Below are 14,496 nucleotides of genomic sequence, written 5' to 3' on the forward strand. Positions count from 1 at the left end.
TTCCCTTTAAACTCAATGTTGTCTGAGATATGTATGCCAAACCCAGGTGGACTGAGCTGCAGCTGCCTGTCCAGCACCAGAGAAGAACCGCAGCACCTGCAGAACCATGCTGTGGAAGAGAAAAAGGCATGTGAGCAACCACGAGCCTATTGACTAACCCCAGCCGGACGGAGGCTCCACATCGAAATGGAGAAAGACTAATTAGAACATGAAACTAAATGTTAAACAGGGTGGAAAACAATGGGACTGTCCCGAAGGCAAACCAGACCAAACAGAGCTAATCAGGTTAGCCTGAGAAGATAATGAACTTTCTAGACAAAGGAAGCATGATAGATCTCATCCACGCAGACTTCAGCACAGCTTGTGATGGAGTGCCATGTGGGAAACTCCTCAATGAGAAAGATGGGGATTAGCAGAAGTGCAAGGCCCGGAAACTGGTGAGAGGAGAAGCAGTGCTGAAAGAAGGGTCAGAATGGATGGAGGTCACCAGCAGAGCTCCTCAAGGAATGGTCAGGAGACTGATCTTATTAACTACTTTTATTAATGACCTTGGCACAAAAAGCAAGTGTGGTAATGAAATCTGCTGATGACACAAAGTTGGAAAGCAGCATCCGCACAGATGAAAGCTGGGAGAGCACATAGGAAAAAAATGGGCAACTTTGAAGACAAACGGAGGAAGGTTGAAATCCAGTGGGATGAGAGAGGAAGCCACACATCTCGGACAAACAATGCTTTCACTGTGAGGTGGACAGAAAATCAGCTCAGGTGGAAAATGTTCAAGAGTGAGAAAGGCCCAAGTAAACAGCTCAGAACAAAACTGACGGAGGCACCAACATGGTGTAATTGAAATCTTTCCAGCATTCAGAGAAGTGCCAGAGCCACGGCCAAGCCACCATGAGGAGGCTCCAGCGGTGCTGGGTGGGTTCTCATGCTTAAAAAAACCAAAATGCTTATATAGGAAGATGTGTAAAAACGGCCTTATCAAAAAACAGAGACATGTACTTAGGAGATTAAACATGTAAAGATGCTTGTTCAGCCCCACAGAACAAAAGCTGGGAGGCAACACCAAATGATCTCCTAGACACACACATTTGGGGGAGGGAAATAAAAGAGGGGAAAGATCTATTCAAGACACCAAAACAAGGGTCGTGCATGGGCAACATGAAGTACCCCTGACAAGTCCAGACTGGAATAAGTTTATGACCATTGCAGTCTTCTAATGGGAGTAATGGGGGGGAAAAAATAAGCTTGTTCTCAGAAATTTATCTTGAAGGGATCCCATGACCCAGAAGGCTCTTCCCATACTTTTCAGCTAAACACACACAGAGCTGACACCACCAGTCAACACCATGCTCCTCACCTGGAAGAAAACACATAAAGCCACGCCAAACCACCTTTTAAAACACCAGAACTGTTCATGACAACTTAGGTCCACTCCCTTCCATCAGCTGAATACATTTCAATATCTCAGCGTGAGCAATTTTAAGCCAAATACTTAACCTGTGAATACAGCGTGTGCGAGGAGGAGGCACTGGGGGAGCGAGGACCAGGCTGCCACCAGCAAAGGCATCATCTCACCCCATTGAGTGACCGTGTTTCCGTGTACCTGCTGAATCGGAACGCACACATTGGGGTGCCTCTTCACCCTGTTAGTCATCCCGTGAGCTCCCCACCTGCTTCTCAGGGACTCAGAGCTAACGAAGCCAAGGAAAAGTGTTTCATATTATGGGGAAACAAGATGGCAAGACAAGAAATGAACCAGAAGTCTCAGATGAGCAATGAGCTGAAGTCACTGGACCAGTTCATTTAAGAGTTATTCCATTAACATAATTAATGAAGCCACATTTCCCACTATATCCCCAAACTAATCTGTTTTGAGGCTTCTCTGGTGTCTGAGACTTGAGCTCATCCAGCCTTCCCCCCTCAACAGGGCCCTTAACTGGGTCTCTCTAATGAGGATAGATGCCCACGGAAGCTTGCAGTAACTCCTTATCTTTGTGACCTCTATCTGCAACTAATCTCAGCTTCAATTAGACAGCGGGTTCAGGAGCCAGTAGGGCAAGGTGGGAGGAAGAGCACGGCCGCACACACACAATGGGGCTGCAAACCCATCAGTTCCTCCCCAAACCAGGCTCATCTCCAGCAGACCTGTGCTTCCCCCGGTAAATCGACCCCATGCCCTCACGGTGAAGGCAAACGAGCTGTATGAGGGGAAGATAACACTGCAGGGAGCTCAGACGAGAACTGCAGCACAAGGGAGGATGATGCACAGGGTAGCAAGACTAGTGGAAAGTAGAATCATAGAATCATATCATGGTTTGGGATAATGGGCAAGGAAGGGACCTTAAAGCTCATCCAGCTCCAACCCCTGCCACGGGCAGGGACACCTTCCACTGGAGCAGCTTGCTCCAAGCCCCTGTGTCCAACCTGGCCTTGAACACTGCCAGGGATGGGGCAGCCACAGCTTCTCTGGGCACCCTGGGCCAGCGCCTCAGCACCCTCACAGGGAAGAGCTTCTGCCTAAGAGCTCAGCTCAGTCTCTCCTCTGTAGCATTTCTATCAGATCCTGCAGCGAGATCTGCTGGACTCCTGGCATCCCCTGGCAGGCTGGCAGCAAGCGAGTGCTGCAGAAGAAGGGAATGAGGAGATAGAGAAGCCCAGATGAAACTCTGTCTTCTGTTCAGTCCCCTCAGCCACCTCCCTGGGCTGCTTTGCTCGGGGGATGATGGAAATGTTGGTGTGTTTAAGACACGCACAATCCACCAGAGATGAACCCAATTTAACCAACAGATTTATTGCTCTTCTGTTAATGTTTCTTTTCAAAGCTTCCTCGCAGGGTAACAGCTCAGAACAAGCTTTTCAATGTGCAACTGCTTAGAATGGAAGAAAGTAAAGGAAGGGAAAAAAAAGAATAAATCAGGAAAATGTGTAACTCGCCAGGCCAAGAGAACTCATCCCATAGAAGCAGAGACAGGTGACTCAGAGCCAGTGCAGTTGTCAGAGCAACACTGGGGAGGAAGATCAGTGTAACTGCTCCGAGAGTCAGATTGCAGGAAAAGTTGATTTAATGGCACGTTGCACCAGCTTCTCCACTGGGAACAAACTAAATGGATGTGGACTTGCTCATCTAAACACACAGCGAACGTCAGAGGAACAAACCTAAGTAACTGCCACCCTTAATTTATGAACCAAATTACATCCATGGCAAAAACCCCGTAACTCAGAACAGAGTGATTGTAGAATCTGGCAGAAGAAGGCCTCAGCCTGCATGAATCATTCTTTTCTAGAGGAAACCTTATATACTCCAAGCTACTCTGTTTAAAATCAAATTAAATCTTCCTAAAAACCCTATTCAGCGCTTGGCAAAGCTTTGTCTTTAACCCAGGCATTTGGTGATTTGCTAAGATAAAAAAACCCTACCTGGTACCAACCAACTATTACTCAGTATCTCCCAAAACCTGCATCAGAAGGCAAAGGGGAGATGAGAGCATCTACCTGGGGCTGGGGAAGGTGATTAGATTGCAATGCCATCTTGTGGAGTAGGAGAAAAAGAAAAGACAGAAACAAACTTGCTCAGGCACCACTCTGCAAGTGTTTATTTCACAGGACACAGGTACTGGCCCTGCAGTAGGTTGCTTCTCATTTTCCTCATTTATCTGGAAGGTTAGAGGGGTCCATGCAGTGATAAACGCAAAGACATGGTCTGCTTCCCTCACCCTGCTTGGAAGGAGATGGGTAAGTCCGAAATAAGAGTCTGCTCTTTTTTGCTTGTTTTTATTATGACAGTCATAATCTTCTGTCTTGCTTCCCCAGGACACCAGCCTCTCTCCTCAGCTATGGGAGCGTCACCTAAAGGAGTGACTTGGGTAGGCCCATGGCAGGGAGTTGGAACTTTAGGTGATGATGGTCTTTAGGGTCCCTTCCAACCCTAACTATTCCATGATTCTATGGCTCTGTGATCAGAAGCAGGACAACTCTGATTCCCCAGATCAGCTTCCAAAGCCATGGATCACAAGTCAGGTTTATCAGGACCTGAAGAACATTTCTGTTCTTGGTTTCAGCCACCTCTGTGTATGTTACACTGGGAATCAGGCTCTCAGCTGTGTCCTCTGTTACAAAAATCCCTGTTTCTCATTCAGACACAAACACTTCAGGATGCTCTTATCATAACCAAAGCCTGGTTTAACCATCCTCTCTGCAAGGAGCTGATTACCTATGTCTGTGGGTAAAAAAGAAAAAATACAATCTACAAAACTCAAGGATGGGGGACAGTTACCAAAAAGCACCATCCAGGTAAGCCAGGATGTAGCTGAGGACAACGACAGACTTCCTCCCCTGGGATAAGGCCAATTGCAGGGAGAAAGAACCATGGACTTTTGGCAGACTCCTCAATGTCTCTCTTGTAGTGAGGGGCCCAGAACTGAACAAAGGAATCAAGGTGCAGCCTCACCAGTGCCCAGTACAGGGGGATGAACACTGCCCTGGCCCTGCTGCCACGCTGGTGCTGATCCAGGCCAGGATGCCGGTGGCCTTCTTGGCTGCCTGGGCACAAGCTGCTCATGTTCAGCTCCATCAATCAGCACACCCAGGTCCTTTTCCACCAAGCAGCTTTCCAGTCACTCTTCTCTAAGCCAGGAGCATTGCATGGGGTTGTTCTGACCCAAGTGCAGGTCCTGGCATTGAGCCTTGCAGAACCTTGGCTTATTTCTGAAGTCTAAGAAATATATACACCCAACATCCCTCCTAAATGCCCAGTATATGCGGAAAAGAAATAAAACAATGCCAAACAGCATGCAAACATTTGCCTGCAAAAAAAATCCAATTATTTTCAACAATAACTTCATAAATGCAGCAGATTTGAGCATATCCCACAATTATTCTTCTGCTGCGATTACTGGGAGTTGCCACTGACCCCAGTCTGGGGCTGCCTGGGGCCACCAAGCGAGATGGGTTCCAACAAGGGCAGCCTTCACCGGGCAGAAGCAAGGGGTGGGATTGTCAACAGCTCGAATCAGCAAGAGAAATAAGCCTTGACAATAAGCTGCAAATGGAACAAACCACCTCAAACAACCTGAAGGTTTCTGCCAGGACTGAGTAGGGCCAGAGGTGAGGGCGCTGCTCAACCACCAACTGATGCCTATGCCGAGCAGGTAGCACCAGGCTGGACGGCTGCGATATAAATCACGCCAGTCACTGGAAACAACCTCCAAAGCTTGAAATAATGTTTGCATGAGAGCAAGACGTTGAAACATTGATTGAAATTGGGTTTCACCAGCAATATTTTGCTTTTATTATCATACTGGCTGCTAACAAAGACACACCCATCAATGCGTTGCATTCTTCCTTGTAAAAGGGTGATTATTCCACTATTCAAGCCAGGCTGCTCTGCTTGTATCCACAGCCAGTGGCTCCAGTACAGGCACTCACCATTAAAATAAAAAGACATTTTGATTTCAAAAATGAGGCAAAAACACGGAAGTAGGCACATGCTGGAATAGTGCAGAGACCAGGTCCAATCAAGCGTCTGCATCCTGGGGAAGGAAAGTGCGGGCAAGGGGAGAGACTAAGCATTTCACCCCAGTTTAAATCCAAAGGAGCATGCCCAAACCAAAGAGTTACTAAAGATTTTATTGATTTAAATTCCACGTCGGGTGAGGGGGAGGGAATTACCTAGCAGGTGTCAGTTTTCCCACTGCCTGGCTTTGCTCAAGGAATAATTGTACATACACGGAGGGTTTTTCTGATCTTAATATACAAGTTAACTTTCAGCGCCAGGGATAAGGGTGGAAAAGGGACGGGAAGAATGCCATTAAAGCCTGTGTCTTCCAGCTTTATTGTCCTTAACCTTATACTCAGGCAGAACAGAGCTGCTATCTGAGGCAATACAGTGTTTACATATGCCCAAATTGTTATGCAAACACAGGAAGCCCTATTGGAGCAGAGGGAACCGGCACCGAGCGCAGCGCTTCTCACCACCCCTCACAGAAAAAATGTTTTTCAATGTGGAAAGGGTGAGAGAGGTCACCCCCAAGGAATCCAGCCAGGATCCTCCCAGCCTTCGCCTCTCCCATCCTCCTCCTCCTCTCAAATTCCCCAGCAGACAGCATGGGCTTCAGAGTTAAAGAGACAGGCTCATTATCCAGCAACACTGTCATTGTCTGGGGGCTGCATTTGCATGAAGAACCTAAAAACGGGCTACAAATACCTAAGGAGGGAGAAGCTGTCCTGTATAAAATGGGATTCATTTTGTGCTTCTCTGTACTTGTGCAGAAAATAAAAGCATAGGAACTAAGGGGAGACTCCAAAGGCCCACAGGGGCACTCTGCAGCATCCAAGTGCAAGTGGTTTTAGAGTAAATCCATCTTGCATCAACATTCAAGATCTAGAATTCAAAATTCAGTCATGAACTCTGCAGTCACAACTTCAATTCTATCTGTAGTTGCTACAGGAGACATCGGAGACAAACACCTCTGGGAAGTCAACTTCATCCTCTAGAAGAAGTCACAGATTTTCATCAGCCTTTATCATCCAAGCTTTCAAAAAGTTATCACTGATGAAGAACTAAACAAATCCCTGAAATACATTGTCACTGCCTGGAACACGTCTCACTGCCAGCCAGAGCTCAGCAGCTTTGGCTGCTGGACCATCACGCTACAGAATAAAAGCTCCCCACCAGCCCAAAACAGACACGTGATCAAGTCAGCTCTCAACTTTCGCTCTCCTGAACTACATGAACCAAATTTCATGAACTGCTGGCCAGAAGTCAAATTCCTACAGAGCATAAATTACCCTTGTTAGCAGTTTGAGCCTTCTAGTTCAGCAAAAATGAGCCACAGACACAGAACCAGACACGCAGTAGACACAAGTGTCTCGCTACCACCACCTTCCCACAGACTTCACTCCTCAGTCAGTCGTCCTCCCAACATCAAGATGTTTTCTGCCATCACCCACAGTCATTGCTGTCAATCCCCCAGCTCTTCATGCCACAGAGGAAACCTGCATTCACTTGCCTGAGATGAACACCCTCTCTTTGGCTGTATGGAACAGGGCAACAATTCAGCTTGACCAGCTTGCACACACAGTCACCAGCTGTGATTTCATGTCTGGCAGGCTCTGAATGCCTCTTGGTTGAGAACACATTCCTGCAGGACACCACCAGAACTGTCCCTGTGGCATCACTCCCCACTGTGACATGTTTGCGAGAGCTGGTAGCTAGCAAGTTTTGTTAAAGTTCATTAACATGTACTGCTCTCATTTCATACAGTTCTACAATTTCCAATCGGAATACCATGCAATGCTGGTGTCAAATGGCTTAAGGAAATTAACTGTATCAACACGCAGCAAACGCAGTGAGTCAAACCTACAGTATCAGCTGTTTGGAGACGAGGGCTCTCCTCACTCTTCAAAAAAGCTGCCCCTGGGGGGAGCGCCTTGCACAGCCTCTGAGTGCTAAAGCTACTTTCCCATCATTTGAAAACAGGGCAGGATTTGTGTTCAAACCATTTCTTACCACAGGACGTTGATTTCTTGTCCACCATCTTCACGTGCCGCGTCTGGGTGCGAAGCTTGTCATCTGTGTTTTCCACCAGGTTAGTGAGGTCGTCGATGATCTCTGGGGAAAGAGAAACATGAGCATTAATCTCTGAGTCCCGCAGCATCACTGCTCAACAAGCACGCTCCTGCTGGAGGCTCCAAAATGGAAACCAGCTGCATCCTTCTGTCCTCCAGGATGCCAGACCAGTGCTCCACACGTGCTGCAAGGTCCAAATCCTGGGAAATACTATGCAAGAGGTCTCAACTTCAGACTCAGTGCACTCCTCCACAGCAAGAGCAGAGATAAAATATATAGCCTGAAACAGCAGGATCAGCCTAGGTACCCACAAAAGCAAACACTAACCAAAGTAAGAGAATTAGTGCATATGCTATAAGAAGTCTGCAATTTCAGTCCCTGGAGCAGAGCATCTCAATGCTTGGCCATTGTACAGTCATTAAGACAAGCCCAGAATCACCACCTCCGTAAATACTTTTAAGCGCATTTGGTGCAGTCCCAACCAAGCAACCACAGAGGGTGCCCCATCCCTGGCAGTGTTCAAGGCCAGGCTGGACACAGGGGCTTGGAGCAAGCTGCTCTAGTGGAAGGGGTCCCTGCCCGTGGCAGGGATTGGAGCTGGAGGAGCTTTAAGGTCCCTTCCAACACAAACCAGTCTGGGATTCTATAATACAAAGTCCTACCTTGGCTCCATTACTAAGCTATACAGATGGCAGCTCTGCCTGCAGCCCAGATGATCTTCTATGAAAAGGAATCGGAGCAAAATTTCTCCTACATCTATTTTTAACAGCGAAAGGAAAATTTTAAGCCAACCTCAGCTTCATGCAACTGCTGACTTTAATCTTGCCCTGGAAATCGAAGCAGGTAAAAGGCTTGTGCCAAGAGTGGTTGGTCGGTTGGGGTTTTTAACACTGAAAATTAGAAGCCACATTAAGGTACCAAATTTCTTTCCTGCTGACTGTTACGCTCTAATTTTCCTGCAATACACAGCCAGGGCTTCTTGCTGAGTGCATGAACACATCACCTTTGAGCTGCCTTCTACTCTGCAGGTAGGAATGGCTTCTTTTGTGCATGATAGATCAGGAGGACAGTGGCCACAACCGGAAAGCCATTGCAAGGCACCTTGCTCTGGTCAGACTTCTAGAACTTTCCCCACTACTGATCACTGCCTTAATAAATCTGGTTTGTCTTTTGGGAGCAGGCTGCGGACAGCAGCCATGCCACCCCAGCACATCCCGCACTGCATCCCGGTGCAGCAGCACTGCTGGAGCATCCAGGTTTAATGCACCGGAATCAAAAGCAGAAGTTAGAGCTCAGTGTTCAGTGAGCAAGATACACTATTTTTGTGTTCATTTTTATGCATCATAACCCTGTCTCCATGCTGGTTAAGGGTTAAAGAAAAGAAGTCCTATCAACAGGACAGGACCCTTATTAATTCACCTTTCGTGTATTCCTTCAAACAAGAAATTTCCCAAGTATCTTTTCTAGGAAAAAGAGGATGACACAAAAAACGGCATTCCTTGGATTTCCAAAACTTCCCTGTGACAGCAGAAGAAAACCCTGGGCTTGCAAGGGTAGTGCCAATAGGTGCCATTGCAGCTTCTCAGGAGCACCCGTACGTCGCCGCTGGCCATTGCCTTCACACCAGTACTTGAAAGGGGACGGTTTCCTCCACAACCCCTCTGCCTGCAGCAGAAGGTGTTAGCTGTTGGAAGGTGTGTTAGCTGGGCAGGGTGCTTACATCCTCACACCTTACCAAGTGCCAAGCACTGTAACTAGATACAGAGATAAGACCAGTTTGATCATAGGTACAGATAACAACCCCCAAATATCAAGGAATCAGAAGTTCTGAAGGCACAAAGGGAATTTTTAGAGATTTTAATCTCCCAGAGAGTTAGGAGACTGAAGCATCACCCTTCCAATGCACACATTTTAAGGCTGCGCCACAAGCACTCTGTCATCTCCAGCAAATCCCTATGTAAGATTGTATCAGCATCTACAAAACCTTGTCCTTTGAAAATACAAGAAAGATCTTTCTTAAAATACAAGCTCCTCATCCATGTCCCACAGCTAAACCATCATGTATTCACATGAAGGGAGGGCAGAGGGCAACATCAGCTGCTTCTCTGCATGTGCAGCCTCCATTTTATTCTGTGGATCTAAACCGTTCAGCACTCCTGTGGTTAGGGAGCATCACCCCATCAAAGCTGCTCTATTCCAGACAAAACTCTCCAGACTTGTGAAGTTGCTTATAATATCAAGATGTTATTGTTCATCCTACACCAGAACACATTTTCCCAAGCGATGGCAGGTGCTGTATTTGAACTGCAGGATTTGCTCAGTCCATAGCTCAGATATTAACCCTCCTCCGCCTCCCACCCAACTTTCCCAGGTCTAACATCTGCAAGCCAACAACGTTTTGGGGAAGCTTTATCTGCCTGTATGACTCAGCACACAGGAAGGGCAGCACAGAGCTGCTGCAAGGGCAGGCGGGCTCAGGAGTGTCTCTGAATTAAAGAAATGTGCCGAAAGTTCCCATCGTTGTCAAGGACAAAGTGATAAGGATGCTTGGGAAACAAGAGACTTTCCTTTGCCAACATTGACCGGACCCTCCTTGAAAAACATCCTGCTGAACATGCTGCAGCTAAATGAGAACAAATGCGAGGAGGAAAATTTTCTGTCATCATTTCAAAGCCCAAGGCAATGCAATTTGGATTATGTTAAGAGCCTCTCCTTTCCCGTCCCGCTGTGCCAGCCATTGCCCTGTCACACCAACCACCAGGAGCCATTTCTGAGCCAGAGAACTGGACAGTGCAGCTTGGGAGAAGCAGGCCAAGGGGAATGGCTTTAACCTGCCCGAGGGGAGACTGAGATGAGCTCTTAGGCAGAAGCTCTTCCCTGTGAGGGTGCTGAGGCGCTGGCCCAGGGTGCCCAGAGAAGCTGTGGCTGCCCCATCCCTGGCAGTGTTCAAGGCCAGGTTGGACACAGGGGCTTGGAGCAAGCTGCTCCAGTGGAAGGGGTCCCTGCCCGTGGCAGGGGTTGGAACTGGATGAGCATTAAAGTCCCTTCCCACCTAAACCATTGTAGGATTCTATGATCTATAGGTCTCTTGCTACAGTCAGGTTTCAGGGGAGCAGGCCACTTCATCAAGCACATAGCCCAAAGCTCAGCAAGCAACCGGTCCTTTGGTGTAATGTGCAGTTAAGACCAGAAGTGCTGGGGTGCTCAGAAGGTCTGAGCAGGGTCTTCTCCTTCATAGCTGCGCTGGGGCTGGCATGGGGAGAAAGCACAGGGAGGTTCTCACCCATCACCAGCTGAGTCAGGAGTCCATTCAAGCAGGTTCCCCAGGCCAGAATGCCCTTGCTACCACCAACACCCTGCACAGGAACACCCATCCACCCCTCTACCCCCACTCACATTCTGTTGTGGTTCAAAGCAGCTCTTCACCTTCATGTTACAGAATTTCTCCCCACTCTAAGGCAAAGGAATCACAATGGAAACACACGCTGTATGGGGCAGGGCTGAAAACTAGTCATGAATTTCTAAAGGCAGAACTGCTGCCAGAGAAAACTCCTCAGCTAAGAAGGTCTTCAGAGTGCTGACGATAAAACAGCAGCTCTCAGTAGGCTCCAAAGACCACAAAACCTGCCAGCAGATGACCCACCTGCAACCCCCTTTGCCGCTCAAGCTGGCAATTTCTATCACCTCCCATTTTCCTGGCTACGCATGGAACAATTTCAACTAAATAAGCCTGGAAAGGGGAAGGAGCGAGGATCCCGGGATGCGAGGGAGCAGACGGGAGAAGCTGGCTAACGGCTGAAGGGTTGCAGTGACCTTTCAAAGGATATTTGCGGAACACTGCATGCAAACCACATTTAAACTTGTAACACAGATTTAGCCGAGGTCCTAGATCAGTGAAGCAGGATCTTGCAGCAGAAGATAAAACCTACTGCAACCCTGGTATTAAAGTATGAGTAATTTAAACCCAGCTGAAATGGGAGAAGTTTGAGAGCAGACCTGAGGACAAGGGCTTGGGGATACCGGTAGATGAGAGATTGGACATTAGTGGGCAATGTGCACTTGCAGCCCAGAGGCCAATCCTATCTTGGGCTGCATCCAGAGGCCAGCAGGTCAAGGGAGCTGATTCTGCCCCTCTACTCTGCTGTGGTGAGCCCCAGCTGGAGCCTGCATCCAGCTCTGGAGTCAGCCCTCTCCCGCTCCAACCCTACCTCCTGTGGAGAACAGAGGGATTTACTGCAGAGAGCGTGAGCAAAGGGAGGAAAAGCTCCTTCTGCTTCTTAAAAAAAAAAAAAAAAGAAGTAAAAAAAAAAAGTGGGTTTGTTTAACATTTTGTATTAAACTTAAAACCTGGTTTTGCCCACAAACCAAATGCAAAACCCATTTAATCCGATCTGAACCTGTTGCTGCGTCAGCTGCCACAGTCAAAGAATTAAAGCTTCCAAGCAAAGCATTTACAAACAAGTCTTATTGTTTCGCTTCTCTGGTCATAGCAAGTTGAAGCCCCATCAATGCCTATGGGCCAACTTTTAAAGACTCAGGAATCCATTGGCTGACCCATCAGCACAAGACTACTCAGAGATGTGAGCATGTCAGTGTTAGATATTTCTTTTCAAAGCTTTACTGAAAATGAAAAGTGAAGTGACTGCTCCGAACCCTCGATCATAAGCACTTTCCATAAGCTCTACTTGCTTGGCTTCACCATCCCAAATGATACAACAAAGATGAGCTTTACAGTATCTCTGAATTAAAGGGTCGCATTGTGACTCACACTAGCATCACGTCTTGCTGCTACCAAATTCTGCGGTTCCTCCATGCGCATGTGTGTGTGTCCAGAAGGACTGTGCTAAAAGCGACTACCAAAAGGTAAAATCCTTCCCTGAAATTGCAGTGCGACGGCCACCTGGCAGCAGCAGTACAGGTGTATTTATGGACATCTTTAAAACCACATCTGATAATAGCTAGAAAATAAAGATTTATGCACAGGACACCAATAGAGAACAGGTGATAAAAACTGAGCAGAAATTACATATAATCCTAGGAATTTATCAGAAAAAACCCTAATTCTTCATACCCTTTTTCCTTTGAAGACTTTGCTGCTGCCATGAAAATCAGAAACATTTTGGTTTAATTCCTAAAAGCACTGATGCCTTCTCTAGAAACCTGGCTCTGCTTCTCTCCAGACACGGCATGGATAATACCGGAGCCTCCCATGAGATGGGAATCCCACCCGTTAGAGCTGGAAGTCATCTCGCCGGGAAACAGCCATACATCATGCTAGAGCCGGTCTGCTGTGCCAAGGGCTCGTGCAGGGTGGGAAAGCAAACCCTGAGCTGACCCCAAGCCAGGGGCTGGAGCAGAGTCAGCTGGGTCCAAATGGCTCCTTTTGCTTTTCTCCTCTCTTCCTCCTCAAACAGGCTGCAAGCTCCAGGCACAGGATTTGCCCACAGCACCACACAAGACCACAGGTCCTCCACCACGAGCACCATCTGCCTTTCCCATATTCCCAACTTCTCTGTTGACATTTCTAACAACGCTTCCTATGGGTCTGAAATGCGGCTTCTCTGGCAACCCCATCTTCTCTGTCAACTCAGCCATCAAGTCTTTGTACAGCTGGTCAGAAGTTTTCCAAGGGAAGAGTTTCCACTGGAAAACTGTTTGACAGACGATAAAAACAGCACATCCCCAAGCGCTCGGCATGCCTGGACCTTCAGAGTTTCACCTCCTTGATGACGCCCCTTACGCTGAAACCCATCCCTGACTGCCCTGAAGTGCATAACCAGCTTGCTACTTGCAAATGAAATTCTCAGTTTTGACAACAAATGGAAAAGCTCAAACGTTTCCAGAGAGCAAAAGCACCTTTTCCAGCCCATCCAGCCACTCCATCTTCCCACCTTTTCCAACCCTGGTGTCAAGACCCTGCCAATGCCCAGCCAGCCCCACACCACCCCAGCAATGCTCTATGCAGAGGAGCAAGTCAACTGCTAGGTCATGAGATCATACCAAACACACAGAATCAATATTGCATCTTTCTCTGCAGGGGCTGAACAGCAGCAAGCTCCACCAGAGCTCCAGCACACACATTAACACTGCGCAGTTTAATCACAAAAGGAATAACACAGAATCCCAGACTGGTTTGGGTTGGAAGGGATCTTAAAGCTCATCCAGTTCCAACCCCCTGCCCACCTTCCACTAGACCATCTGAAATAACAAGTCATGACGTGAAGCACAACACACGGACATGGAGCAGATGACCCTATCCAATTGCTATGGATGCTCACCACCAGTGCACCATGAACCAAGGAACCAAACCTCAGAACCCTCTTTGCTGTTTCTGCAATTAAGGAGCTCATGAGAGAGAAAGGCAACTCGTTATGGAGAGCAGGGAAGCAGTCTGCTGAGGGAGCGAAAGCCAGGCAGTGGCAGAGCCAGGCCATCACAAGGAACATCATGGTTTATTTTGCAGGAACCCATGTGGGTTTTTTCCTACTCTGTCCCCACTCAGGAGCAGGAAAATGATGTCACTGCCTTTCCATCCCATCTCTCCTTGTGTCTGCCCATGCTCCACACAGCTGCACCTCCTACCGGAAGGTGTGGGATTTCTTGTTTTTAAAATCACTCTCCTTGACTCATGGGGACCTTGGGAAGGATGAACATCTCTTCCCATGAAGTAGAACAGGCTCCTGCCCAGCCAGAGATCCGTTCTCAGACAGGTTTTTACATTAACTGATTTGTTTGTTTTCTTTAAAACACATAAAAGGCCACACTTGCTTTTGGCAACTTTGTCTTTGAGTTGCACTTGTTCTGTTTGTGGAGGAAGAAAGCCAAAGGCCAAGTGAAAGTGGCACATTTCACTTGAGAGAAACAGTCCTGGTGCTGGAGAACAGTGCAGCAGAGCAGTGTTGCTAACCAAGCATTTCCTTGGAATT

At 47.7% G+C, this 14,496-nt stretch overlaps 1 protein-coding gene across 1 annotated transcript in view; it reads right to left on the bottom strand.

Moving 5' to 3' along the window:
• The window catches only part of STX8 (syntaxin 8), a gene marked incomplete at its 5' end in the record, with an annotated part of 99,797 nt that overhangs the window by 31,048 nt on the left and 54,253 nt on the right, over positions 1-14,496 (bottom strand). Inside the window, one exon of the mRNA XM_080629260.1 lies at positions 7,511-7,612. Within this exon, the coding sequence (XP_080485386.1) occupies positions 7,511-7,612 (102 nt within the window). The remainder of the gene's footprint in view (positions 1-7,510; positions 7,613-14,496) is intronic.

The sequence above is a fragment of the Psittacula echo genome (assembly GCF_963264785.1).
Source record: "Psittacula echo genome assembly, chromosome: 14".
Taxonomy (NCBI): Eukaryota; Metazoa; Chordata; class Aves; order Psittaciformes; family Psittacidae; genus Psittacula; species Psittacula echo.